The sequence below is a fragment of the Octopus sinensis genome, linkage group LG11 (genome assembly GCF_006345805.1).
Source record: "Octopus sinensis linkage group LG11, ASM634580v1, whole genome shotgun sequence".
Classification (NCBI taxonomy): Eukaryota; Metazoa; Mollusca; class Cephalopoda; order Octopoda; family Octopodidae; genus Octopus; species Octopus sinensis.
The window spans coordinates 32,608,605-32,636,129 of record NC_043007.1 but is presented as its reverse complement, the minus strand read 5'-3'; the positions used below and the strand labels follow the sequence as shown (position 1 = coordinate 32,636,129).

Here is a 27,525-nt window from a genome sequence, read left to right as displayed (position 1 = left end):
ATTAAGTACCAGTGAAACACTGGGGATTGGCATAATCTACTGTACCCCCCCCCCCGCACTCCCCCAGATTTCAGGCCTTGCGCCTATAATAAGAGTTGTTTAAGGATGTTGAACAAAATACCCATGTTTCCATAGGTGAATTATTCAAACCCCAAAGAATCCCTCTCAACACGTGGCTATGATGCTCCCCCACTACTTCTTCTTGTGATCAGAGATGCACATATCATCAGCCACTAAGGGACATGCTCAACTGGTTACGGTCAAACAACTGACAAGCAAATCTGTGGTACTAAACAGAATATTTGCTGTAGCCCATCTTTTATACCAAGACATAACAATGTACATGATAACACTTCCAATCAGCTGAGATCAGAAGCCACGAAAGCCACTGCCTGGGACTGCATCAGGGCATTTATTATTATTATTACTATCTCCACCTTTGCTAAGGCAGTGGTATTGTTTTCAGTCGTGTTTGTTTGTTTGTCTGGACAAGATATCTCAAGAACTGCTGGATGGATTCAAATGAAACTTTCAGGGATGTTTGGCCTTGTGACTGGCAAGAGCTGATTAGATTTTGGGATCAATCCGGTACTGGACAAGGATTCTGAATATTTTTTCCTGTTTTTTTACATAATTTTTGAGAGCAGTCAGATTCATTTTTAGTATTCTCATTTTTAAAGATAATCTCTGGCTAATCGCTGAGCAGACGTTGGTGTTGCCTTGGCAGAGGTTTGCGCTCTCCATCATCATCATCATCATTGCCATTCTCACTGATGCCCGAATAGACATTGATTATATGCCTGTGCATAACATTTATTGTTCCATTTAAAAAGTGTGGAATGAATACAATACAGCGGTTCTTATCATGAAGCCATGTGGCTTAGTGGTTAGAGCATTCAGTTTGCAATTGCAAGGTTGTGAGTTCAATTCCCGGTGTCCTTGAGCAAGACACTTTATTTCACATTACTCCAGCCCACTCAGCTGGCTAAAATCAGTTGTACCTGTATTTCAAAGGGTCAGCCTCATCACATTCTGTGCCATGCTGGATCTCCCTCAGATCTACGTTAAGGGTACACATGTCTGTGGAGTACTCAGCCACTTGCACGCTAATGCTAATTTCATGAGCAGGCTGTTCCATTAATCAAATCGACTGGAATCCTTATCTTTATAACCAACAGAGTGCCTTTTTAGCAATTCTTACCATCATTTCATGTCCATTTTTCCCTGCTTGCATGGGTCAGATGGAACTCAGTGAGGTTTGGCAACAGGAACAGCATCCAGCTGTAGAAAAGCTACCTCAGTAAATTTTGTCCAACCCATGCCAGCACAGAAAAACGGACGTTAAAACGATTATGGTTGTAAACATTTATTGCAAGACACCGTACAGCAGGAGAATTAATTTGTTCCTTGATTGAAAGTAACAACAAATTATTGGCAAAGAGGTGCTATTAACAGAACTGGTAGCTTTACGAAACATTGGTTTTTATCTGGTTTTACGCAGCCAGTCACATTCTTAACTGGAAAGCTAATCAAGAAATGTTTAAGTACAATTACTGGAGAACTTATTAATTTAGTTATATAAAAATGCATTTGTATGTTTAAAATGAATTTTAGTTTTATTGCTGAGAGATTTTCAGTAATAAAACACCAAGTTATTGGCAAAGACATTCTGGCAATGAAATTGATTCTCTTCGGGTTTTTGTGTAGAATTGTGAGCACTTCAGACAAAATACTTTACTGTGTTTAGTTAGGTTATGAGTTCAAATTGCACTGGGGTCGACATTTTCTTTCATTCTGCCTGAGTGGCTGTGTGGGAAGTAGCTTGCTTACCAACCACATGGTTCCAGGTTCGTTCCCATTGCATGGCACCTTGGGGAAGTGTCTTCTACTATAGCCTTGGGCCGACCAAAGCCTTGTGAGTGGATTTGGTTGACGGAAACTGAAAGAAGCCCAACATATATATGTATATATATGTGTGTGTATATGTTTGTGTGTCTGTGTTTACGTCCCCGGAACTTAACGGTTCGGCAAAAGAGACCGATAGAATAAGTCCTGGGGTCAATTTGCTCAACTAAAGACGATGCTCCAGCATGGCCACAGTCAAATGATTGAAACAAGTAAAAGCGAGAGAGTGTTTCCGCTGTTCTAACAGCAACTCTGCGCTAAAAAAAATTTCGTCTTCTTGTCTGTATTGTACATTACTTTGTAGGTAACTGAGGTAAATCATGTACCCCCTCTCCATCAAGACACCTGTTTCTGTCTTCCTATCATAACTTTAACTCTTGTTACCTGACATAAAGGCGCCTCCCTCAATACTTACTCCCCACCTCAGTTGAGGGGTCTTTGTCGTGCAACTTACCTGGTGACCATATTCGTGCTACATAAAAGCACCCGGCACATTCTGTGAATTGGTTAGTGTTAGGAAGGGCATCCGACCATAGAAACCCTGACACAATCCTTTGGCTCAACAGCATGGAAAACGGATGTTAAATGGTGATGAAGAAGAAAAGTTTAATGAATCACATACAAAAAAAATCTTTGTTAAAATATATCTTTATTTCATTTGTTTCTGTAGAATTCAGAAATATGTTTAGTTTCTGATATAAAAGAAACTGTTTAACAATTTAAACACCTTGCAATAATATCCATAAATTATTATTATTAACATAATTACATTTAAGACATCATTTCTTCTTGTTATATTATTGAATGACCGAATGACCAGAAAATAGTATTTTGAAGACAATACTTTTAAAATACTTGTTATACTAAATAATATTATATAACTTTTCAAACTGTTGTTTATGGTTTCTGTTGAGAGGAAGGGACAGTGGCTAAGATCCTCAAAACTGCTCTGAGACAGATGTGGTTGATGGTCAGCTTCAGCCTTTAGCATTCAGACTAGTTCATCTGATGTAAAGCCGTTTTATCCACATTGTCCGGCAAAACCTCATAACTTTGAGATTTCAGCAATGTGATTATACATTTTTCTGAAGGACAATGAAGGGCAGATGTGAGAGGCTGGTTTAAACATAAAACAGGCAGAATATTTGGGCCGGTTATGGTCAGTTCAAATGCTAAAGGGTTCAACATCAGTGATGGTCAGCTTAATTCTTTAGCGTTCAGATTACTTTGTCAAATGTAATGTTTACTTATTCACATTTGTTTTGAATTAATCCAGCCTAATCTCATAGCCTCGAGATTTCAATGATGGGATTATATTTTGTTTTTGAATGACATTGTAGGATAAGTGTGAGAGGCCAGTTTTAGCTGGTTTAAATATAAAACAAGCAGAATATTTGGGCCGGTTATGGTCAGTTTAAATGCTAAAGGGTTAAATCCCTGTCGATCAACTCCAGTTGGAAGAGAAATACAAAGGATTGGGGAAAATGGTCCACGCAAGACAGAACGAGTGACAGGAGGTGATATGCAATTAACCAATTCTGAAGAATTGAAATGATTGTTGAAGCAATAGAAACGAGTGAACTCATGCTTGAACTGAAATCATCAGACAGGTGGCCTTTTTTATGGATACAACCTTGGTTCTTTTGGGGTGTAATAACAACACCATTACAAACGTGGGAGCAATATTTATTTCATTATGGGTCTCACTTGAGCTTTGTAGAGAATCAACAAATATCCAGCTCTGGTGTATTTTCTGGTCCTAATGAGGAAGGGCAATTTTTAGAACTTTGGGTCTTCGATTCTCTAAAGATAGTCACTGTTATTCATTAATTATTGATTTCAAATTTTGGCACAAGGCCAGCAATTCTGGGAAGGTGATAAGTTGATTACATCGACCCCAGTGCATAACTGGTACTTGTGTTGTCAACCTCGAAAGGATGAAAGGCAAAGTCAACCTCAGTGGAATTTGAACTCAGAACGTTAAGACTGACAAAATGTTGCAAAGCATTTTGCCCAGCATGCTAACAATTCAGCCAGATTGCCGCCTTACCATTATTCATTAATTAATAGCACTGGTGTTGCATTACTGAAGTCTTAGACTTAATTACTTAGATTCCTGCTGACAAAATTTCCTTTAACCGTAGCTAGGCCTTACAGAGTAAAAGCAAAATTTATTTTAATTTTGTGGACATTGCAAGTAAGAAGCGTCGACCTTCTCAATGAACCATGGTAGACGGCATTACAAATAAAAACAAAAGAAAAGTGGCAACTTAAACCATTGCTAAGGGAGCAATAATCTAAAAGAAATCTTGCATCGATGAAAGACAATGAAGGTGTAATTGTTCATCTCTTAAAATCCAGGTAAACTTTCGGAGGAAATAAATATCTGCGTCGGTGACCCACAACAATTACAGTTTAAAAACATATGAATCGCTGACTGTTATGTATCGAATCCAGCGGTATGGCACATAAGCTTGGTCTCGGTCAAAAACACGCAAATAACGAATCTGGATGCCGGAGCAAGTGTAACCTGATGCTTCAAATTCCATGACAATGTGTCCGATGTCTTTCAAACGAGTTTTCACACCACTGTTGCTGATCAACTGAAACAAAAGAGAGAAAAAAGCAGTTGGATGGGTTTTTATAAAGTCACTATATAGGCACAGGAGTGGCTGTGTGGTAAGTAGCTTGCTTACCAACCACATGGTTCCAGGTTCAGTCCCATTGCATGGTACCTTAGGCAAGTATCTTCTACAATAGCCTTGGGCTGACCAAAGCTTTGTGAGTGGATTTGGTTGATGGAAACTGAATATATGTGTTTGTGTCTCCTTGTCGTGACATTCCATAGTTATCCATTGGAGTAAAGATTGTTTGCCAACATAACATGGCAGTCCTGGTTTAGGACGAATGTTGCTGTAATTTAGCCCCATGAGACATTGTCTCCAGCTGGCTATACAACACGATCTGTGTCCTTATAACTTTGAGGACTGCCATTACTCCAAAGTACTGTTGCTGAATATTTCTCGTTGTGAGATTTAAAAATAGTAATTTTCTATTATCCATTTCCAATATTCTGCGAAAATATATCTGGCAATGGGGAAATATTACTGTGCTTGGAAACAGGAAGAGCATCCAGCTGTAAAATATCTGCTTCAATAAACTCCATTCGACCCATGCAAGCAAGGAAAAATGGACATTAAACGGCGATGAAGAGTCTTTTAATCTTTAAAAAAAATGTATCAAATCCTTGGACAACAGCAACCATTCTTTACACTATTCTGAATTCTGGATGTCGATTGCACAACAACATAAAGGTAATAATTGTTTAAAATGAGAGAAATAACTGTCAGCTACTTAAGGAAAGCAAAACAAAAAATACAAAACTTACTCTGAGATTGGCATTTAAATGAGAACCACCAGGAAACTTTTTTATATTCCATACAATTTGTTTATTAGAGGCTTTTAACTCTATAGTTTGATCAGGTCCAATTAGCTGTTGGCTAATCCTGGAATAAGTTGAAGAAGGAAAAAACAAGGATTAGGATTAAAAACATCGGAATTGGTAACAAGTCTAAAAATAAAAACCATTCAAAAGAAATTAATTAATCATTTTTTGTCAGTGAAAATGGGTTTGCATTGGCCTGACACACCTTCCTAGAAAAAAGCAAAGTTACAGAGATATCGATGAGAATTCAAAACCAACAAGGTCTAGGAGAGGAAGGCCTTCCCTTGGGGAAATTTATATGGGTGGCCCCATGCCATACTGAGGGAGTGGCCCCGCAGCCAAGAACAGTGGGGGAAAGTTGTCACTCCTTAGGGAGTAAAGGGCTTAGGTAACTAAGATAGTAGGTGTGGTTTGAGGGAAACTTTTGCTGCTATTTCTAACAGGTCAAAAAACTATGTAGAGGTCCCTCACTGGCTTGAGCCCTTGAACGTAGAAAAAAGTAGCGTGCATTTTAAAAAAAGTGAGATGTGATTTTTCTGAACTCAATAAAAACTTTACAGTTTACCACCATGAGGTCTATTCAGAAGAATCAGAAACTGCTGTGCCCACCACTACAAAAAGGAATGGCTCATGTTGTAGTTTCCAATTGCTTATCATATCTAACACTGGTTAAAACAGTGAAGAAGAAATGGCATCAGTTTATCACGGAGATCTTGTTCTGTCAATTAGATTACTGGTCTTTGAGAAATGGTACAATGTAAATTACGATTCTAGTGGATGTTGGCAAAGATGAAGTTCCAGGCAGCTGAAGGCAATAATACATCATGGGTCATTACCCTGCAAGGGGACGTGGGGTTGGTGTCAAAAGATGCTTATATCTTTACAATCACCAAGAAAAAGCTTTTGATAATAGGAATGTGGAACCCTTTCCATAGGTGAAGACTAGCTCAGTCTTTGCTGCCCCACTCAGGCGAACAGTACAGGCTAAGGGGTGAAATGCTTGTGACCCTGAGATACCGGCTGATGATGCAGAAGGGTTTCCAGCATTGCAATGGATTTAGAAAAGCTTTCAGAACATTAGAATACCTTTTGTAGTTTCTGCATGGAGCAAAACATCTCTGATGCTTTTTTCACCTGTGTATGTATATATATATATATTTTTTTTTCAGAATGAGATAAAAATCCAAGGCTATGAAAGATTTCAGAACATTTATGAATAGAAAGTCTTACAGCTTTTTCCGGGATATTTTATATATCCCTTCATTGGAGATGGTGTGAGAGAATGGTTAAGCAATAGTTATTTTAGATAAGATATGGAATAGAGAATGAAGATAGACATAAGATATGTAGGGATATGACATTTGTAGATCCATTATTTAGGCAGAAAGGTATACATATAAGATTCCAGTACCTTGTGAGCAACTTCCAATAGTATATATATATATAGAGAGAGAGAGATCACTAGTTGGGAAGAAGGTGTACTAACATAAATTCTTGACTTGTTCTAGGGAGGGGAAATAATCTCAAGAATCAAGAATTCTTCAAAGGTGACATGCCATTAAAGAAAAGGACAGATTCATTATTTGGAGATAAGAGGACAGTTGTGGACATGTGCTTCTGGTCCAACAGCTATCATCATCATCACCACAACAATTGTCTGTCCTGACCCCCAGCAGTGAAGGGACTGTGGCACTAAATATAATTCTGTTTCTAGTTTCATTTGGGGGAAACAAATCTACAATATGACATTACAGAGATTAAATATGAGCAAAGTAAATGTAAAATTCTGTTTCAAGTGCTGGGACTCACAGGACTGGTTCTCCAGTTTCCATGGGGTGTGAGTAATCAAGATCACGACATTCCCCTTAAACAGGACGCCAGTCTGTCACAGGGTTACTCATTTACAGCTGAGTGGACTGGAGCAATATGAAATGAAGTTTTGCTCAAGAACACAATGCACAGTCCAGTCCAGGTATTGAAACCACAATCTTATGACCATGAGTCCACCATCCTAACCACTAGACCATGTACTTCCACAATTAAGTATCAAAGTGATATTAAGGTAACGAGCTGGCAGAATCATTAGCACACCGGGCAAAATGCTTAGTGGTATTTCATCTGCCGTTACGTTCTGAGTTCAAATTCCACCAAGGTCGACTTTGCCTTTCATCCTTTCAGGGTCGATTAAATAAGTACCAGTTACGCACTGTGGGTCGATATAATCAACTAGCCCTCTCCCCAAAAGTGTCAGGCCTTGTGCCTACAATAGAAAGGATATTAAACACAACAATAATGCTACTCACCCAGAAACTGTTCCCGGCACAGGAATTCTTAACACAATATTTACGGCTTCTGTGTTTTCTGGGATGTGACTAAGTAACTGGAGTGACAAACAGGTGTCCCTGGAGCTACAAATTAAAAGGGGAAACAATGAAGTGTTAGTCAGAGGCCCCAACCATTCGGCCTTTCTTTCCTTTTATTTTCTCCAAACAAACAATAATCTGAACCTCACACAGAAGATATGACAAGGAACCATGGCAACTGGTAAATATGATTTACAGGGGAAAACTTGTGAAGGTTGCAATGAAGTGTCATTCTAAGCTACTCCACTGATCTGGTCATCATTATAACCATCACCATCATTTAATGTCCACTTTTCCCTGCTCACGTGGGTCAGACAAAGTCACTGAGGCAGATTTTTTTAGGGCAGGATGTTCTTCCTGTCACCAACCCTCACCTGCTTTCAAGCAAGGTAATGCTTTCTCATAGGTAGACGTGTTTCCATTGGAAGACAGGAAACAAACAACATTGCTTACATGATGCTCCTTACAACCATCATGTCCAGGCAAGGGTACACGGGGACACACACACACATACATAGATATATATAAGATTGGTTGTGTGGTAAGTAGCTTGCTTACTAACCACATGGTTCCAGGTTCAGTCCCACTGCGTGGCACCTTGGGCAAGTGTCTTTTACTATAGCCTCGGGCACCGACCAAAGCCTTGTGAGTGGATTTGGCAGACGGAAACTGAAAGAAGCCCGTCGTATATATATATATATGTTTGCGTGTCTGTGTTTGTCGCCATAACTTAGCAGTTCGACAAAAGAGACAGATAGAATAAGTACTAGGCTTACAAAGAATAAGTCCTGGGGTCTGTCTGGTCGACAAAAGGCAGTGCTCCAGCATGGTCGCAGTCAAATGACTGAAACAATAAAAAGAATTTATATATATATATATATATATATATATAGCAGGTAACTTTCAGTTTCCATCTATAAAATCTGCTCACAAGGTTTTGGTTGGCCCAGGGCTATAGCAGAAGAGACACTTTCACAAGGTGCTGCACAGTGAGATTGAGCCAAAGACCACACAGCCAAAACTGCACCTGTGTCACACCAAGAAACACAAAATACTTACGGCGAGTCAAAATCCTTTTCCTGTACTTGTAATCTAAATGGCGGCTTTAGAGGAGGATCCGATGCCAGTCTGTACGTCATAGCAGAAAACTGTAAAAAACAGACAGAAATCTACAAGTCCATCAATATTACAAGAATATCTACCAGTATATTTATTATTTATCTACAAGTACATCAATGTTACTGCTTTTGAAAGATGTATTTGATGGCATATAAGGTAGAGGGGAGCTGGCAGAAACGTTAGCGCGCCGGGCAAAATGCTTAGCGATATTTCGTCTACCGTTACGTTCTGAGTTCAAATTCCGCCAAGGTCAACTTTGCCTTTCATCCTTTCTGGGTCGATAAATAAAGTACCATTTACGCACTGGGGTCAATGTAATCGACTTACTCCCTTTGTCCTTGTTTAGCCCCTTGTGGACAATAAAGAAATATATAAGGTAGAGGGGCTCCGAAAGGGGTCTCAGAGAGTAGCATCCCTACCTTCCTGAGCTAGTTTTCCACCACATTTCTTAAAAATCATGGTAGATGCCTTGGTCTTGGGACCACTCCTGTCTAGAAACTGAGGTGGGGGGTAAGCAAGGGGATGCTCCCCGTAGAAAATCCAGCTCCAAAAAAGCCTCATGATAGCAAGGGAGATTGGGCACCAGCCAGCCCAAAGGTTGGGGTGGGCTGCACCTGCCTACCTTGGTTGCTATGGCATTGAGGTAGATCCAGCCACCCCTGTTAATGAGGACAAAACCCAGATTTAAAACACTGGATGATGATGATGACAAGATGCACTTGCAACACTTCATCAACCAAGAGGAAGCTTCAGTAAAGGAGTTCTTCACCCTCAAAGGACGAGAAATCGTATCAGAATGAGATCAAAGAGCCGGCAGGAAGGCGGCTTCAGATGGCCCCTACTTGGAATGCTGGGCTGTTTTTGTTATAACTCGATCAATAAAGCAAACAAGTTATTAAAATATTGCAAAACTTTTGACTCGAGACAATATTTTTTTCGATGAAAGCAAATTTTATGTAGAAACATAAGGAAAAGACATGATTACCTCACCAATGGGAGGATTGAGTATAAGACATCGGGAAGTGTTGAATTCTTCTTTGCGAACACATTGATGGAAACTGCATTGCTCCATGGTTACATGGCTGTTGAAATCTAGGAAGAAACAAAGTTATTTCTGCTGAAAGAGTCAGGTATGAATAAGTCTTTACCATTTAAAGGTGAAGAAGAATCTCTACATTTGCACAAAAGAAGAGAAAACCATTTTGAATTTAATACAAGATGGATAAGAGTATGATTGTTTGAGATTTTGTGAAAAAATATCTAAATTTCAAAAGACAAAAGGAAGTGTACAGGCGTGGCTGTGTGGTAAGAAGCTTACTTCCCAACCACCTGGCTCTGGGTTCTATCTCACTGCAGGGCACCTTAGGCAAGTGTCTTCAACTATAGCCTCAGGCTTTGAGTGGATTTGGTAGAGGGAAACTGAAAGTACTAGGGTTAATCTGTTTTAGTTGATAAAAGCCCTTCGAGGCAGTGCCCCAGCATGGCTGCAGTCAAATGACTGTAACAAGTAAAAGGCAATAGTAGAAGACCTTTGCCCAAAGGGCTGTGCATTGAGACTGAACCTAAAACCACATGGCTGCAGAGCAAGCTTCTTAACCACTCAGCCATACCTGTCCCTACTTATAAATCAAACTAAATTAGATAGAAAGAACTCGCTCTGACAAGAATCGATACAGGGGAATTGGTCTTACTGATTGAAAGATACACAATTCGTAAACAATCAGTAACGTTGCCCTGTGCAATGAGTAAGCCATGGAACTCTCAGATGACCCTGTTTCCCTAGTTGGAAATAGACACAATGGTAAGCAGCAGGTGCAGTCTGTAACTTCCAGGTGTGTTTGGCATTAGGAAGGGCATCCAGCCATAGATAGAAACCATGCCAAAGCAGACAGTAGAGCTTAGCAGCCCTGGTCAAACCATCCACCCCATGCCAGCATGGCAAATGGACAGTAGATAGAATGATGAAGATCCATCATCTTGTGATGGCTGTGTGGTAAGTAGCTTGTTTACCAACCACATGGTTCCGGATTCAGTCCCACTGCGTGGCACCTTGGGCAAGTGTCTTCTACTATAGCCTTGGGCCAACCAAAGCCTTGAGAGTGGATTTGGTAGACATGTCGTATACATGTATGTTTGTCCCCGTCACTTAGTGGATTTGGTAGACATGTCGTATACATGTATGTGCATGTATGTTTGTCCCCGTCACTTAGCGGTTCGGCAAAAGAGACCGATAGAATAAGTACTGAGCTTACAAAGAATAAGTCCTGAGGTCGAGTTGCTCGATTAAAGGCGGTGCTCCAGCATGGCCGCAGTCAAAATGACTGAAACAAGTAAAAAGAGAAAGAAATCAGTAAAGCTGAATTGAAAGGCCTCTCTAGATATACTTGTCCTCGTCAGTGAATGTCCGTTTTCCCATGCTAGCATGGGTTGAATGGTTCAACATTAGCCGGAGGATTATGCCTAACTCTGCTGTCCGCTTCAGCATAGTTTCCACAGCTGAATGCCCTTCCTAATGCCAACCACATTTACAGAGGGTACTGGGTGCTTTTCACATGGTACTAGCACTACACAAATCTTAAAGGGTTCCCTTATAAGTTAATGTGTTATGGGACACAAAACAGCAAATTAATAATGTCGTTAAAAAAAAATCAATCAATTTTACCTTTTGGCTTGCCCTGTTCAGCAAGTGTGAGATCCTCATTAACAGCTAATTTAATTACTGGATTACCACTTAAAAAACTCTTTACATTTATATTTCCTGTGACATCCATACGTGACACAAGCCCCTGAAAAAACATAGTCAACATATCAATAATAATAATAATAATAAAATAAAGCAAATCCTTAAAATAGCTGAGTATAAAATAAACTAGAGGATAATAGTGGTTCTTATAGCCCTTTGTGTTATTTGGGGTCTGTACAGAAGGATGTGTCTATATAGGTGCCAGCATGGCTGAGAGGTTAAAAAGCATATTTTGCAGCATTGTGGTCTTGGTTTCAATCCTACTGCATGACACCTCAGGCAAGTGTCTTCTACTATAAGCCCTGGGCCACCTTTTGAGCATGGTCGTTGCCAGAACCACCCGACTGGCCCTCATGCAAAAGCACCTACCACACTCTCGGAGTGGTTGGCGTTAGGTAGGGCATCCAGCTGTAGTGTGAATTTGATAGATGAAAACTGTGGAAGACCTATATGTAATATTCATGTGTATGCATTTGTGTTGGTATAAGGAAGGCCGTCCAGTCATAGAAGCCATGCCAAAATGGAACCTTTTGGGTTGGTGCATAATTATTGCAGCTTTTTTTCAACAAATTTTATTCAACAAAAACATCTTTAACCCTTTCATTACCAACCCAGCTGAAACCGGCTCTGGCTCTGTAGTACAAATGTCTTGTTTTCATAAGTTTTTAATTAAAATCTCCCACCAAACCTTAGTCACAATTCATGTTCCTAACACTAGCTGAATGATAACTAAATTATTTGTCATAATTAAAGTAATTGAAAGAAACACAGAGCATCTCTAAATAAATACAGTAACAAAAGGGTTAAATGACAGTCTAACCGTCTGCCCAGCAAATGGGAAGCAGTAATTGAAGTAGATAGTGAATATGCTCCAGAATAATCATTTAAAGATGTGGCCAATGACAGTACTGCTTGACTGGCACTCATGCCAGTGGAACGTTAAAAGCACATCTGAGTGTGATTGTTGCCAGGGTCACGGATTGGCTCCTGTGCCAGTGGCACATAAAAAGCACTATTTGAGTGTGATCGTTGCCAGCTTCGCCGTACCAGCACATGTGTTGGTGACACATGAAAAACAACATTCAAGCGTGGTCATTACCAGTGCTGCCAGACTGGCTCCTGGGCAGGTAGCACATAAAAAACACCTTTTGAGCGTGGTCGTTGCCAGAACCGCCCGACTGGCTCCCGTGCCAGTAGCACATAAAAGCACCCACTACACTCTCAGAGTGGTTGGCGTTAGGAAGGGCATCCAGTTGTAGAAACTTTGCCAGATCAGATTGAGCCTGGTGCAGCCTTCTGGCTCACCAGTCCTCAGTCAAACCATCCAACCCATGCCAGCATGGAAAGCAGATGTTAAACGACGACGACAATGATGATAATAATGATGATGTTGTTATTGTTTTTGTTAATTAAGATTTGTTGGAAAAATCCACAATAATTATGCACCAACCCAATATAAGAAGAACATGGTCCACCATTTCATCTAAAAAGGAGAGTAACTGCAAATAAGAACTGACTTGGATCACAGCAACCTGTCCAAGTCATGTTAGCATGGAGAGCAGAGGTAAAATGCTGGTGAAAATACATTTATACACATACATGTGCATGCATGCGCACATGTGTGTGTGTGTGTGTCCTATAGATACAAGACGGAGGCAGCTGGAAAAAGTAAGAGCTCAACTGAAATAGGCAAAATACGAAAGAAACAAAAGGACGGAAATTGTTGCTAAGAGACTAGAATTTCAATGACCAAATTTTCATCATTGCTGAATCAAGGGTGTAAATTCTGAGAGGGGTCATGTCTTTATGAACCAAAATGATCATAAAACCACGACTCCTCTCAAATGCTTGCCCCCACCCCCTTAGTTGATGGGGCTTTTTTTTTTTCCTATTCTTGTCTGTCTTGCAATTAATTTGGTGACCTCACTAGTGTCAGTGGCATGAAAAAAAGCACCCAGTACACTCTGTAAAGTGGTTGCCATGAGGAAAACCATCCAACCACAGAAGCCAGCTGTAGAAACATTGCCAGGTCAGATTGGAGCCTGGTATGGCCTGGTATGGCCTCCTGGCTAGCCAGACTTCAGTCAAACCATCTAACCCATGCCAGCATAGAAAACGGACGTTAAATGATGATGATGATGATGATGATGATGATGATGATGAATAACATTCATTTACAACAATCATGCAATGTGAAGACAAGGAGATAGAAACACACAGACACACACTCCTCTTTTATGAATCTGAGGCTTATATTCCAATGTAAAGAATTAAAACATGCAGAAAAGAAAGAAGAATTTTTTTGTAATTGCAGCTTACATCGTTTGTAATGACAACAATCATTTTCTCAATTACATCCACAAAAATTTCATTTTTTCGGTTTTCCTGCAAATTAGATAACCAAAACTCAATACATATACATACATATATATATAATTTTACAAACTCGAACTGCACCTCAGATGCAGTCAGTTTACAAATTACCATATTTTATGGCATAAAAGGTGCAGCAATTATTCAGAGAAAACCGGTCTTAGTGCATTAAATCATGTATTATACAAAACAATCTAACAGTTCAATACAAAACATTAGAAAAGTACATAAGCTGGTCCACTGTTATGATAATTCCTTCTATAGTACAAGTAATAATAATAATAATAATAACAAGAGCACTCAGAGAGCACAAACTTCTGCCAAGGCAACCCCAATGCCCTCTGAACGATTAGCTAAAGATGATTTTTAAAATGAGAATGTCTGATATAAACTCAACTGCTCTCACAAACGAGAATACTAAAAATGGACCTGACTGCTCTCAAAAATTAAGTAAAGAAACTGGAAAAATAATCCAGAATCCTTGTCCGGTACTGGATTGGTCCCAAAATCTAATCAGTTGGTGCCAGTCACGAGGCCAAACATCCCTGAAAGTTTCATCCAAATCCATCCAGCAGTTCTTAAGATATTTTGTCCATGGACAGACAAACAAACACAACTAAAAACAATACCTCTACCTTCGCTAAGGTGGAGGTGATAATAACAACGGTTTCAGATTTTGCCACATAGGCAGCAATTTTGAGGGAAGGGACTAGTTGATTACATCGACCCCAGTGTTCAACTGGTACTTATTTTATCGACCCCAAAAGGATGAAAGGCAAAGTCAACCTCGGTGGAATTTGAACTCAGAACATAAAAGACAAATGAAATACTGCTAAGCATTTCGCCCGGCGTGCTAACGTTTCTGCCAGCTTGGGGTTAAGTAAAACTTATTATGGAGTCAGGTTAGGTAGACGAGACCATCTGTAAGTGTTTTTTACTAAGTGTTTTTTTACGTGACACGGGTGCTTTTCATGTGACGCCAGCCAGTAATTAGTATGAAGATTGTAATTAGTTTGGTTTAAATAGTTAGTATCATAAATTATGTAGAGAATATTATGTAATTACTAATGTGGGTTTTGTAGGTACAGGCCTGGCTGTGTGGTTAAGAAGCTAGCTTTGCAACCACATGGCTTTGAGTTCAGACCCACTGCACAGCACCTTGGGCAAGTGTCTTCTACTATAGCCCTAGGCTGACCCATGCCTTGTGAGTGAATATGGTAGATGGAAACTGAGTGGAAGTTTGTGTGTGTGTATGTGTGCTCACAACACCACTTGGTAATTGGTGTTGGTTTGAACTAAACCCTTTCCAGGTTGTGCCCCAGCATGGCCACAGTCCAATGACTGAAACAAACAGAGATAAAAAAAAAACAGTAATTTCTCTTATTTTGCAGTGAGCACAAATGAAGTTGTTCTTGCTGCTGTTTAGCCCCAGGTCAGCCTTGACTGAGCAAGTCTATGGTCAGAGGTATTTCCACTGGCCGGCTCTTGTGGTACCGTCCCACACATGCTAGCACGGAACATATGATGGTGATCATCATCATCATCATCATATAATTTTCCTATTTACGTCTAAGACAACACTGATTTACATTATTTACATTATTTACATTCGACGGATATTTATCCTCATCTTCTTCGTTGTTAACACAACGTTTCGGCTGATATACCCTCCAGCCTTCATCAGGTGTCTTGGGGAAATTTCGAACCTGGGTTCTTATTCCTAAAGTATTTTTTTGTTGTTGTTGTTATTGTTATTATTATCATTCTAATTGTTGTTATTGTTATTATTATTATTATTCAGGTAACTGCCTGGAATCGAACTCGGAATCTTGGGGTTAGTAGCCCACACTCTTAACCACTACACCATATGCCCATGGGCAATTATGGAGTAAATGTAAATAATGTACATAATTCCACGTCTCTTAAATATAGAACTGTAAGACAACACTGTCCAATATCCAATGTGACCTTCCCTTTGAGACAACATGGCTGTTATTTTTAGCAGGTCAAGCAACCACATGAGGCTCCATCATTGTCTTGCATGAATTAAATGGTTAGTACTGGTTCTAAGAACATTTTTGTAGCAGGAAAACTCACCGTAGCAAACTTTGCTGAATAGGAAATTTTGCTGTAAGATAATTTCACCACATGGACAATTTCAAAGATACGGCAGGTAACCTGATTTAGAGAAATTGGAGCTCTGAAAAACATTGCTATATATATATATATATATATATATATATATATATATATACGAGCAAACCCCCCTGTCCAATGGACGGTGCTGAGTTGTCAAACATTTAAACCAGATTTTCTCAAAACAAATTGTCCGATCATCCCATAGGCCTCCCCTTTGAGAAACACTGATTTAACCTAAATTTGAGACACCAGCAAAAGACAGATTTCAACTGATGTACTTGTGCGTACAAATGCACGTTCCCACGGCTTTATCAATCGCATTCTCACCTGGAATCGATTTTTGTAATTTTTTCAAAACTTATACACACCCTGATACCATCGGTATCTACATATCAAATTTGAGCGCAATTGGATGGAGAATGCCTGAGATCCTAGAAGACACACAGACAGACAGAATGGATTTTATATAATAGATATGTTTTTTATAATTCTGTTTTATATTTAGCTGTCTTTTAGATTGCTTTATTTTGCCTTCCCCACCTCTGTAGTTTTACCATAATAATCTAATAGATAAGTTGGTTGAAACAATTATATACCAAGGAACCAATTCGTCCTTTTTTGGTGAAATTGTCTTGCGGCAAAATTTCCTGTGCAGTGAACTTTCCTATGGCAAAATTTCCCGTGGCCAAAATTCTTGAGTTGAATTTACCTGTGGCAAAAATGTTTGTGTCAAACTTTCCGGACACGGTTAGTATTGGTGACATAAATAGGTGGTAAAGTTTATTTCATAAATAGCATGGAAAACAACATTAAGATTAGAAGTTAGTATTAGTTTGTTAATTAAGCAGTTAATAAATGTAAATTGAATTTAGGATGAAATCTATGTTAATGGAACCAGTAAGATAACGACACACAGATGTCTAAATACATGCTGGCTAATTAACTAAACATCAGATTTATTGCCATCGTACACATTAAATTCATGATTAAATTAGATGTTGTTAATAACATTACAATTTAGAATGGCAAACTGGTAGAATCGTTAACATGCCAGGCATCTGCCTTAACATTTTGAGTTCAAATTCTGCCACGGTCGAATTTGCCTTTCATACTTTCAGGGTCCATAAAATAAGTACCAGATGAGCGCGGGGGTTGATGTAATTGACTTAACCCCTCCTCCACCAAAATTTGGGACCAATAACATTAGAATTTTCTGGTCTTCTTAACGTCTTCCATAAGTATGTATCACAATCACCATTCTCCTTTAATGTCCATTTTGCTGTGCTTGCATGGGTCAGATGGTATTTGTTGAGGTAGATTTTCTATGGTTGGATGCCCTTCCTGTTGCCACCCCTTACTGGTTTCCCATCGCTGGACATGTTTCTCGCGAAAGACTATAAACGAACAACCTTTCTTGCATGATGGTGTTTATTAACCACCATCAGTTGATTTCTAAACATGGCTATACACAAGAACATACATACATACACAGACACATACATATATATACAAACAGAATATATTCAGTTTCCATCCACCAAATCCACTTACAGGCCTTCAGTCAATCTGGGGCCATAGTAGAAGACACCATCCCAAGGTGCCACACAGTGGGACTGAACACAGGACCACATGGTTGGGAAGTAAGCTTCTTAACCGCACAGCCATGAAATGTTGCAGGATTTGGGAAAGACAGTGATGATGTTTGAATGTTTACACTATATACTACATCGATTTGCATGCCAGAAAATATGGTTTGAATACCACTAATCATACTAATCGTACACAGCTCAACCAATACTTATTCCATTTGGATTTCAGGTTTAAGAAAAGACAGAAGTTTGTTGCATAGATGTTCTGTGTATATACGTTGACACAAGTGACAAAGAGCACTAGAGAGAGATATTTACCTGTTCCACAGCTGTTCTAACAACAGGTTTACTTGAAGCAGAACTTGGAGCCACTCTGGTTTCTATTCCAAACTGAAACAGAGGGAAAAACTATCTTTTAACTGCCAATGGATAAGTTTCTTGGGTATTTTTCAAAGTTCCTTTCCCGTTTCAGATTGTCAGGAGATAATTACCTCCCTTAGTAATAACTGCCACGTGCAGTCTTCAGGGTACTTCTGAATAAGAAGTATACTAAAGGCGGTGCTCCAGCATGGCCGCAGTCAAATGACTGACATAAATAAACGAGTAAAATTTTAGCCAATAGTTCTAATATTGGACGGTAGTCTCTTGTAGTCCAGGAAAGATAGTTCTGCAATTTCTTACCGAACAACCTGCAGGAATGTTTTGTTTATAATGGTCAAATGTATGTGCTGTACATTAGCGCTCCCTTCATCAAACTGACACTACCTGTACAGGTGTACCACACTTCAGGTGTTGAAATGATTGCAGAGTAATTTGTGATGAAGTGTTTTACTCAAAAACACAATGTACCACCTGGTCAACGAATTGAAACCATGGTCTTAGGATCTTGAGTGCAAAACCTTAACCTGTAGGCTATGAGCCCTCAACAGTTCTAATATTAATTATTCAGTATCTAACCAAATGTGTTCTGCTTCTTCTCGGTATAACATTTCTTTTCCACATGCATAGGACGAAAATCAGTCATCACAGTTTGTCTTACTTTTTAAATAATTAATGTCAATGAAGAGGGCCTTAATGATGTTGATGAAGTTCAGTTTGAATGTCTGTGGGTTAATAATCTGTGGAAAAAAATCAGGAAAGAAGGCAGGACGGAAGGAACGAAGGAAGGGAGAGAAAGAGGGAATTCCAAATGGTCACATTCCTAAAACAGAAGTATAGTGCAGAGTGTTGGGGTTTCAGGCGCTTCAAGGATAGGGTCATTGAGAAGAACAGCATTTGGGAAAGTTAGTGTTTCAGCCAGGGACACAAGACAGCAAGGGTAGTGATTAGTACAAACAATTCAAAATGACAAAGAATTCAAACCCTGTGTTAGCTGAGTTGGTGGAGTAGAGTGGGGGCAGAGGGGTGGAGGGGCTTGAGGAGTTGTGTACAGTTAAGGTACTGGAAAGAAGGATTTCAGGAGGAAACAAGCTCAGGTTATGTCCTCAACACAGGACAAAAACTAATCAAACAAATCAATCACAGAGGTAATTAATCACATATATATATATATTAATCATATATATCAGTGGTTCTCAACCGGGGTTCATATGGCCCTAGGGGATCCATATGGCTTTTGGGAGTACATATAAAGTTTTTGTTGTTAAAATTTAAGTGCAATAAACTGGTCATATTTCTACAATGCACAAAATATTAAAAAACAATTTTTTATACAATTCCTTTTAATATTTAACCCTTTAGCATTTAATCCAGCCATATCCAGCCCAAATATGCTACATGTTTTATATACAAATTGGCCACATCCAACCTCTCACACCTGCACTACAATGTCATTCTAAAAATATAAAAACATATCATTGAAATCTTGAAGCTACAATATACTCTTTTACTCTTTTATTCGTTTCAGTCATTTGATTGCGGCCATGCTGGAGCACCGCATTTAGTCGAGCAAATCGACCCCAGGACTTATTCTTTGTAAGCCTAGTACTTATTCTATCAGTCACTTTTGCCGAACCTAAGTTACGGGGACGTAAACACACCAGCATTGGTTGTCAAGCAATGTTGGGGGGACAAATACAAACATACACAGACACACATATATATATATATATATATATATATTATATATATATATACATATATACGACGAGCTTCTTTCAGTTTCCGTCTACCAAATCCACTCACAAGGCTTTGGTCAGCCAGAGGCTATAGTAGAAGACACTTGCCCAAGGTGCCACGCAGTGGGACTGAACCCAGAACCATGTGGTTGGTAGGCAAGCAACTTACCACACAGCCACTCCTACGCCTATATAATGCTTGATTAATTCAAAACAATATGAATAAATAAGCAACACATTTGACAGAGTAATTATGAAAGCTAAAGGGTTAATCATGAATGGCTATGAGGGTCCCCACTCATAGAGTAAAATAGGAATCAAATGGGTCCATAGGTAAAAAAAAAGGTTGAGAACCCCTGATATAAATGCACTGTAAACATTGAATAAGTGTAACCATAAACCCTTTTCTTACCATATTGCTGCTGAAAGAGACTGATTTTGCTTTAATTAATTTTGAAGATAACGAAGAATTTAATAATATAACTTTGTCGTTATGAAGGTGGTGTTTAGAACATAAATTAACATGCAATTTTGATAGGTTTTAATTAAGCTCGTTTTAAAACGGAACAAGGAGTGCTTTCAGGGAGGTTGGTATCAAAAAGGGTTAACATATGTATGGTGATATACAGACTCATAAATTAATTAATACAATTAACACACACACACACACACACACACACAGACGGAGTTTAGAAGCCAAGGAAATAGGAATTATCTTACCAATCTTGATGCAATTTCTTCTGCCGGAGATCTGTTAGCTAAAACAAGGACTGGATCTGACTGGATATATGGTTTAATCTTGTCAGTTGTGGCCAACTGGATGTATCCAAATTCCTAATAAAAAAACAATGAATATAAACATTGTCAAAAATTGTGAACTTATCACTCGTGTTAGGGAATTTCAGACAAAAATAAGGTCCTTGATAAAATAACATATCTTATTTACTGAAAGAAAAGTTCTTAATTGCAAGTTCTGCCCAGGGACAGGACTAAAATGCTTGCAGATTTAAAACCACAATATAGTGAAAAAATTTTTTTCCCTGTTTGGGATGAGGAGAAATGAGATTAGTCAGAGGAAAAACAAGGGCAAGAGACAGAGAGAGAGGGACCAAATATATGAGATCACATTCCAGTACCTTACACATCCGACATTGACCCTTTCTGTTATAATAGGCACAAAGCCCGAAATTATAAGGAAGGGGATAGTTAATTACATCGACTTTTATATGCAATTGATATTCCCTTTATCAATCCCAGAAGGTAGAAAGGTAAAGTTGAGCTCAGAACTATGAGCTGGGAGAAATGCTTGTTTGATGTTAATTAACAGAGAACTGACAACAACTCCTACTTACCAAAATCTCATTCAATATTTCATAAATCAGGAGAACATTAGCTCGAATAGCATCTTCACTGACAACTCCACAGAAATCTTTGCAGATCAGGAAGAACCTAGCAAAAGAAAAGGAAAAGGGAATCTATAAATTACATCCTCACCGTTGTTTTAATGTCTGCTTTACCCATGTTGTCTTAAGAATAAAGGTGTACAGATATCAATCGACGGGGTCCTGATGCACAGCTGCTCGGAAAAAGATGGAGTGGTCATGGCTGGAACAGCTTTGGTCATAGATCCACTCAATCTGACCTGGGGCTCATCGCCATCAGCAATACCATCTGCATTTAACATCCGTTTTCCATGCTGATGTGGGTTAGATGGTTTGACTGGAGCTGGTAAGTCCAGGGGCTACACAAGGTTCCATTGTCTGTTCTGGTTTGGTTTCTATGGCTGGATGCCCTTCCTGACAACAACTGCTCCACACAGTGTACTCTGTGCTTATCATGTAGCACCAGCAGAGATACTCTTCACATGGCCTGGCACAGGTGCTTTTCATGTGGGGGCCAGCATAGATGCATATTATGTGATGCCAAAACACCAATTATGTTTATTTCTTTGAGCAAGGCCCAAGGCTCATAACTCCATTTACTGCGGCTTGCCTTGACTCACAGGCTTGCTCTGTTCCTACTTCATATATGGACATACATCGAATGATAAGGAAATGCTGCTGTCAAGATTATTTCCAGACCGGCAGAGCCATCTGGTTAAGGTCACGCACAGGAGCCAGTCAGGCGGGCCTGGCATCGGTCATGTTCAGATGGCGCTTTCTATGTGCTACCAGTGCAAGAGCAAGTCAGGGGGTACTTATTTCTTTATTGCCCACAAGGGGCTAAACATAGAGGGGACAAACAAAGACAGACAAAGGGATTAAGTCGATTACAACGACCCCAGTGCGTAAGTGGTACTTAATTTATCGACCCTGAAAGGATGAAAGGCAAAGTCAACCTCGGTGGAATTTGAACTCAGAACATAAAGACAGACAAAATACTGCTAAGCATTTCACCTGGCCATGATCGGTTGGTGCTTTTTACGTGCCAGCAGCACAGAAGCCAGTTTGGGGGTACTGGCATTGGCCACGTTCTGTTGGTGCTTTTTACATGCCACTGGCACAAGAAGCAGACATAGGGTTCTGGCCCCACATAATTTAATCTAATCCATGTGTTTAATTATTTCCACAACCACTGTATGACTCTACTCTGAATTCAAAAACAGTATTTAATGATTCTAACCTGGTAAGGAACTCCACAAGAAAGATAGGAGACATGTTACAGGTCGTTACAGCCATGATAAAAAGTCCGTTTCGCTTGATGTGGCAAAATGTGACATCGTCTTCTTTCTAAAATGAGAGAAATTTCAATGAAAAAAAATTAACAAATTATATGAACATTTCAAACAGATTCAAGACGATTCAAGATTTTATCTTTTTATTTCAGAAAATAATAAAAATAGGAAAATTATCTAAATTACAATCTGTAAGACACTGGTGTGGTTACATAGTTAAAATATTTGCTTCCCAACCACAATGTTTCAGGTTCAGTCCCACTTGACATCTTGGTCAAGTGTCTTCCACTATGATGGCCTCAAGCTGACCAAAGCTTTGTGAGTGAATTTGGAGGATGGAAACTGAAACAAGTCCATCACACACACACGTGGTGTGGATATATGTGTGTGTGTGTGTTTGGGTATTCCTTTTCTTGACAGCATGTGATATCATGTAAACGAGTACCACTGTCACAGAAGCAGTGTCATTATTTCCAATACTCTGCAAACACATGTCTGGCCATGAGAAAATATGACCTTATTTGGAAACAGATATGGGATGACAACAGGAAGCACATCCAGCCATAGAAAATCTGCCTCAATAAACTCTGTCTTGCCCCTGTAAGCAGGAGTCTGAGGGGATCTGTGGGGGTAGATTTTCTACAACCAGATGCCCTTCATGTCATCAGTCCTCACCTGTTCCTAGCAAGGTAATATTTTCCCATGGCCAGACATATTTTTGCAGAATGTAGGAAAGGAATGACACCGCTTGTATAACAGTGAAACTCATTTACAACTATCATTAATGTCAAGACAAGGAACACACACGCGGGACAGGCTTTTTTTCAATTCCCATCAACAAAATCCACTGATAAGGCATTGGTCAGCCCAGGTATGTAAAAGAAGGTGCTGTACAGTGGAATTGAACCTAAGACTGCATGGTTAGGAAGCAAACTTTTTAACCACACAGCCACACTTGTTCCAAGAAATGTATTGCTTGTCTTCAAAACTATGTTTCGTTAACCATTTGCTCCACAGTTCAATCCCACTGCCCGGCATCTTGGGTAAATATCATTTTTTATAGCCTTGGCTTAATCCAGACCTTGTGAGTAAAACTGTGTAGATAGAAACTGAATGGAAGCCTGGCAAATGGATTATTCCTGTGATTCAAAATGGTCAAACACAGTGCCACGTTAATTCTACCTGAGACCTACCTTAAGGGTACACACGTCTGTGGGAAGCTCAGCCACTAATTTCAGGAGCAGGTAATTCAGTTGATTAAACAACTGAATCCACATCATCAAATGACACAATATACATATGTCCTTTTCTACCCCAGGCACAAGGATGAAAAGCAAGCTGACCTCAGTGGAATTGGAGCTCAGAACACGACGACAGATGAAGGCATTTTGCACAGTGATTTACAAGTGAATATACTGACCACAAAATAGGTTTCTTAAACTAAATGATGACACAGATTATTAATTAAAGTGATGACAGGAGAGAGGAATATACTCACAAAATGGGGTAACAAATGTTCATTTCCAACTGCACGAAGTTTCTTGAGGAAGATGACTTTAGGGTCAAAATCCAGATCAAATCTGTCTGACATGTGTTAAGTATAACAACAATATGGACATTTAGCAGACTAATGAATGAAACATCCTACCATACAAGGGTTGGCTAAAACGTTCATAGACTGACCTAGATACTCTGATGGAATTTGACCAAATGAGGTTAATTAATCAACATAGCCCCCCTTGCAGTCCCCACACTTCTTCCATGCAAACAAGATTTCACAGCCCTAATATCACTTTTTCATAGTCGGCCTATGAACTTTCCAGCCTACCCTCATAGGAGAGAGAAAAGGGGTTCTTTCTTGGTTCGGGTGAGATTTTGTCTAAACTGGGGTGTGAAGAAAGACAGTGATTAAAGGGTCCAGTTAAGAGGGTAATGGGAAGAGAAGTACACAAGAGAATTGTTTTTTTATGTGAGCATACAAGATAGTGGGAGGTATTAAGAGAGATTGTATTGGGTTGTCCGGAAAGTTCGTGCCGATTTATAGTAGCTTGCTTTTCAACTTATTTTAGAACATGGTTGAGTCCATAAAATAGGATTTGACTACACTTCCATTTAGAGCACAGTTTAAGCTATCTTTCCGTGGAAGAATGTTTATGCTCCTATAACCTGTGTTAATTCTGCAACCCTTTAAAATGGAAGATAAGAAAGTTCATTTTCGGCACTTGATGCTTTGGGAACCAGACAAAAATTGCTGCAGCTTGGCTGGGATGTGTTACCCCACCCTCCATATTCACCAGATATTGCTCCTTCGGATTTCCACATATTCAGGTCTCTACAGAATAGTCTTAATGGTAAAAATTTCAATTCCTTGGATGACATAAAAAGATACCTGGATGAATTCTTTGCCATGAAACCCCCTCAGTTCTGGGAAGAGGGTATTTTCAAGTTAAAGGAAAGATGGAGACACATTGTGCAATAAAATGGTTCATATTTGGTTGATTAAAAATGTAGTGGCAAGTATTTATCTTTCCTTTAAAAATCAGCACAAACTCTCCGGACAACCCAATATTATTATGTGAGTCAATAACAAAATGTGATGGGTGTTGTGATGATGTGTGACAGGTCGATAGTGTTATATGTGATAGCAGTGTGATGCATGACCACGGTACGAATTATAGCAACAATATGATGTATGACCAAGGTGTGATATGTGACAGAAATGAGATGTAGGACCACATTGTGAAGTATAACAATAGAGTGATGTATGGCAGTTTCATAGTTTGATGATCACTCAGAGAAATGCACCAGAGTTTCTTCCTAAAGATAAACAGCTATCATTAACAATAATAGATTTCTAATTTTATTACCATGGAATAGTTGCTTAAATGAAATTCGTTACTTAAAATGTATTTATCTTATTGTTCCCTGCAAAAAAATCATGACTTCATCCTAGCAGGATTTGAACCCAGACGTAAAGAACTCTAACTAAATACTGCAAAGTACAATGCTGATTCTACCACCAAATTTAATTTTTATGCTAATTTCTACAATAAATTACATCCCATAAAATATTATTTAGCCTCGTGTCACCCATAATCGAGCGGATCTATGAACAAACGCGTTCCAACCATGGACTATCCCCACTTAAAAAAAAAAAGAAAGAAAGAAAAAGAAAACTAGAGTATCTCAGACTACATTATCTGTTATTATTGGGAGTGGCTAAGCTTAATTATAATTAATCTATCGTATATTCCCAAGTCTTCGAAACTGATATCAACATGAAAGCAAGTTTCAGTAAGAAATTCCAATTAGTTATTTTCATAATAAAATATTGGTAACTTAGATCTTAGAGTAGTCCTGGCCATCAAAAGAACACATACACAGCTATATTCACTTTATCTTATTTTTATTTTCTATTCATATTATAAATTTAGAGTCCGTAAATTTTCCAGTGAGTTGATTTGCGATGAGGAGCGCAAGAATCTAACGTTTCCTTGCACTTCTTTCGAAAGAATGTAGAGAGATATTGTTGCTTTGATCGTAAAATTAAGAATCAAAACATTTCGTTGCGCATACATTCACAGATCCAAGTGAAAACTGTTTCGATGGCATTCTTTCGATATAACTCGACAGAAATCAAAACACTTCACTCCGGGTATTTCCGTGGAAGCAAATGACAGTTCGATTCTGTTTTCTGCTTGGAAATTTGCAGATTTTACCTACACACATGATACAGGTAAGAACAAATATTCAAGGCTTTTTCTCTTCAAGTTTAAAATGAGACATTGCTGGCATAATTTCGTTAGATCTATTACTCCAAGACCCACGGAAATACCCCAAGTGAAATGTTTTGGTTTTGTCGAGTCAAATCGAAGGAATGCCGTTTCGAGTGATGGATTTCTCATAATGTATTGAGATACAGCAGACGAAATCAACGGACTTCAATGTTTATTACACACACATCACTGCTTGGTAGACGAGTGTTGTTTGTACACATGAGATCTGAACTCTAAATCAACATTATAAGAGAAAAGAAAAACAAAAGACGAAGCATCTTGAACGGGATGAAGAAGCAAAAACAAATACAGAAAATACTGACAACTTTTTTCGATACGGGTGGAGAAGTTTGGGAAAATGCCATCGGATTATTTAATAACAATTGCCATTTGTGTGGATACAAAATTATTCATAAGCGAAAATTAATTCTGTTAAACGATAATTAAGGAAACTAGGTGTCATTAAAACGCATCTTTGTTAAATAGATCTGGAGCAATGTTTAAATAAATCCTAAATTATAAAGTTCGACTTGTTTAGAACTAATAATGTTTCTTTATTAGCCACACAGGGCTGCACACAGACGGGACAGATTACAAAGTAGAGATTTTCTTCTTGGGGTGAAAAAAAAAGGCGGGGTAGGTTTTCGATCAAAAGGGATCGTAAAAGGGGAAGAAAAAAAGAAAAAGGAAAGAAAATAAAAGGGAAAAAAAGGATCAATAGGGATCGTGGGTCACAGTAATGTCATGGTGTAAAGGGGGAATCAGATAAGGTTTATCCGTGGAAAGAAAAGCCTACGAAAAAGACCACGGTAACCTCGGTCAATAACGTTACCTGTTACCACATTTGTTTACATGTAGGTAACCCTGTTTTAAATTTTTCCGGGTTCATCGGATCATGCTGAAGGTGGCTTCGTCATTCATACGTGCCATCCTTGCTACATTCACGCATCTTTTTCTTTTTCAGAATAATACTAATTAAATATTAATTAAATGTCCGTTTAATTACAAACAGTTACAAAGTTATGGACAGAATCTTGGTGAAGAATCGGAAGCAGTTTTGCAAAAAGGATACATTTTTTGTGAATAAGGATATCTCCTCGAGTAGTCGTAATAAATATTTCGGAAATATACATTGTTAGCAAACGGTCAGAGAGAAATGAAAAGAGGAAACATTTACGAATTGGTTTTAATGTCTTGGAGACGTTTGGGGAAGAATGAAAGGCCTTTCCCGCTACACCGCCTGGCAAGAAGTAGCGACATCTGGTGGACAATTAAGGGTTGC

At 38.9% G+C, this 27,525-nt stretch overlaps 1 protein-coding gene and 1 long non-coding RNA gene across 4 annotated transcripts; one reads left to right on the top strand and one right to left on the bottom strand.

The window, feature by feature from the left end:
- The first annotated feature begins 933 nt into the window (after positions 1-933).
- On the top strand, positions 934-4,582 carry LOC118765376. Its single transcript, XR_005001232.1, has 3 exons — positions 934-1,070; positions 1,535-1,538; positions 4,572-4,582. It is a non-coding gene; the product is annotated as an uncharacterized LOC118765376 (long non-coding RNA).
- Positions 3,001-27,525, bottom strand: LOC115217530 (AP-4 complex subunit mu). Of its 3 annotated transcripts, none has more exons than XM_036507338.1 (13): positions 27,316-27,525; positions 23,966-24,051; positions 22,416-22,522; positions 21,146-21,242; positions 20,514-20,627; positions 17,995-18,084; positions 13,895-13,960; positions 11,495-11,618; positions 9,818-9,924; positions 8,773-8,861; positions 7,654-7,758; positions 5,294-5,411; positions 3,001-4,508 (listed from the first exon to the last, which is right to left on the bottom strand). In XM_036507338.1, the coding sequence occupies exons 1-13, from the start codon at positions 27,374-27,376 to the stop codon at positions 4,314-4,316; spliced, it is 1,359 nt and encodes a 452-aa protein (XP_036363231.1). In that variant the 5' UTR covers positions 27,377-27,525; the 3' UTR covers positions 3,001-4,313. The 3 variants fall into 3 exon arrangements, with proteins under 3 accessions (XP_036363231.1, XP_029643113.1, XP_029643114.1); XM_029787253.2 differs by having other exon boundaries at positions 17,995-18,066; positions 27,316-27,520; XM_029787254.2 differs by lacking the exon at positions 17,995-18,084 and having other exon boundaries at positions 27,316-27,522.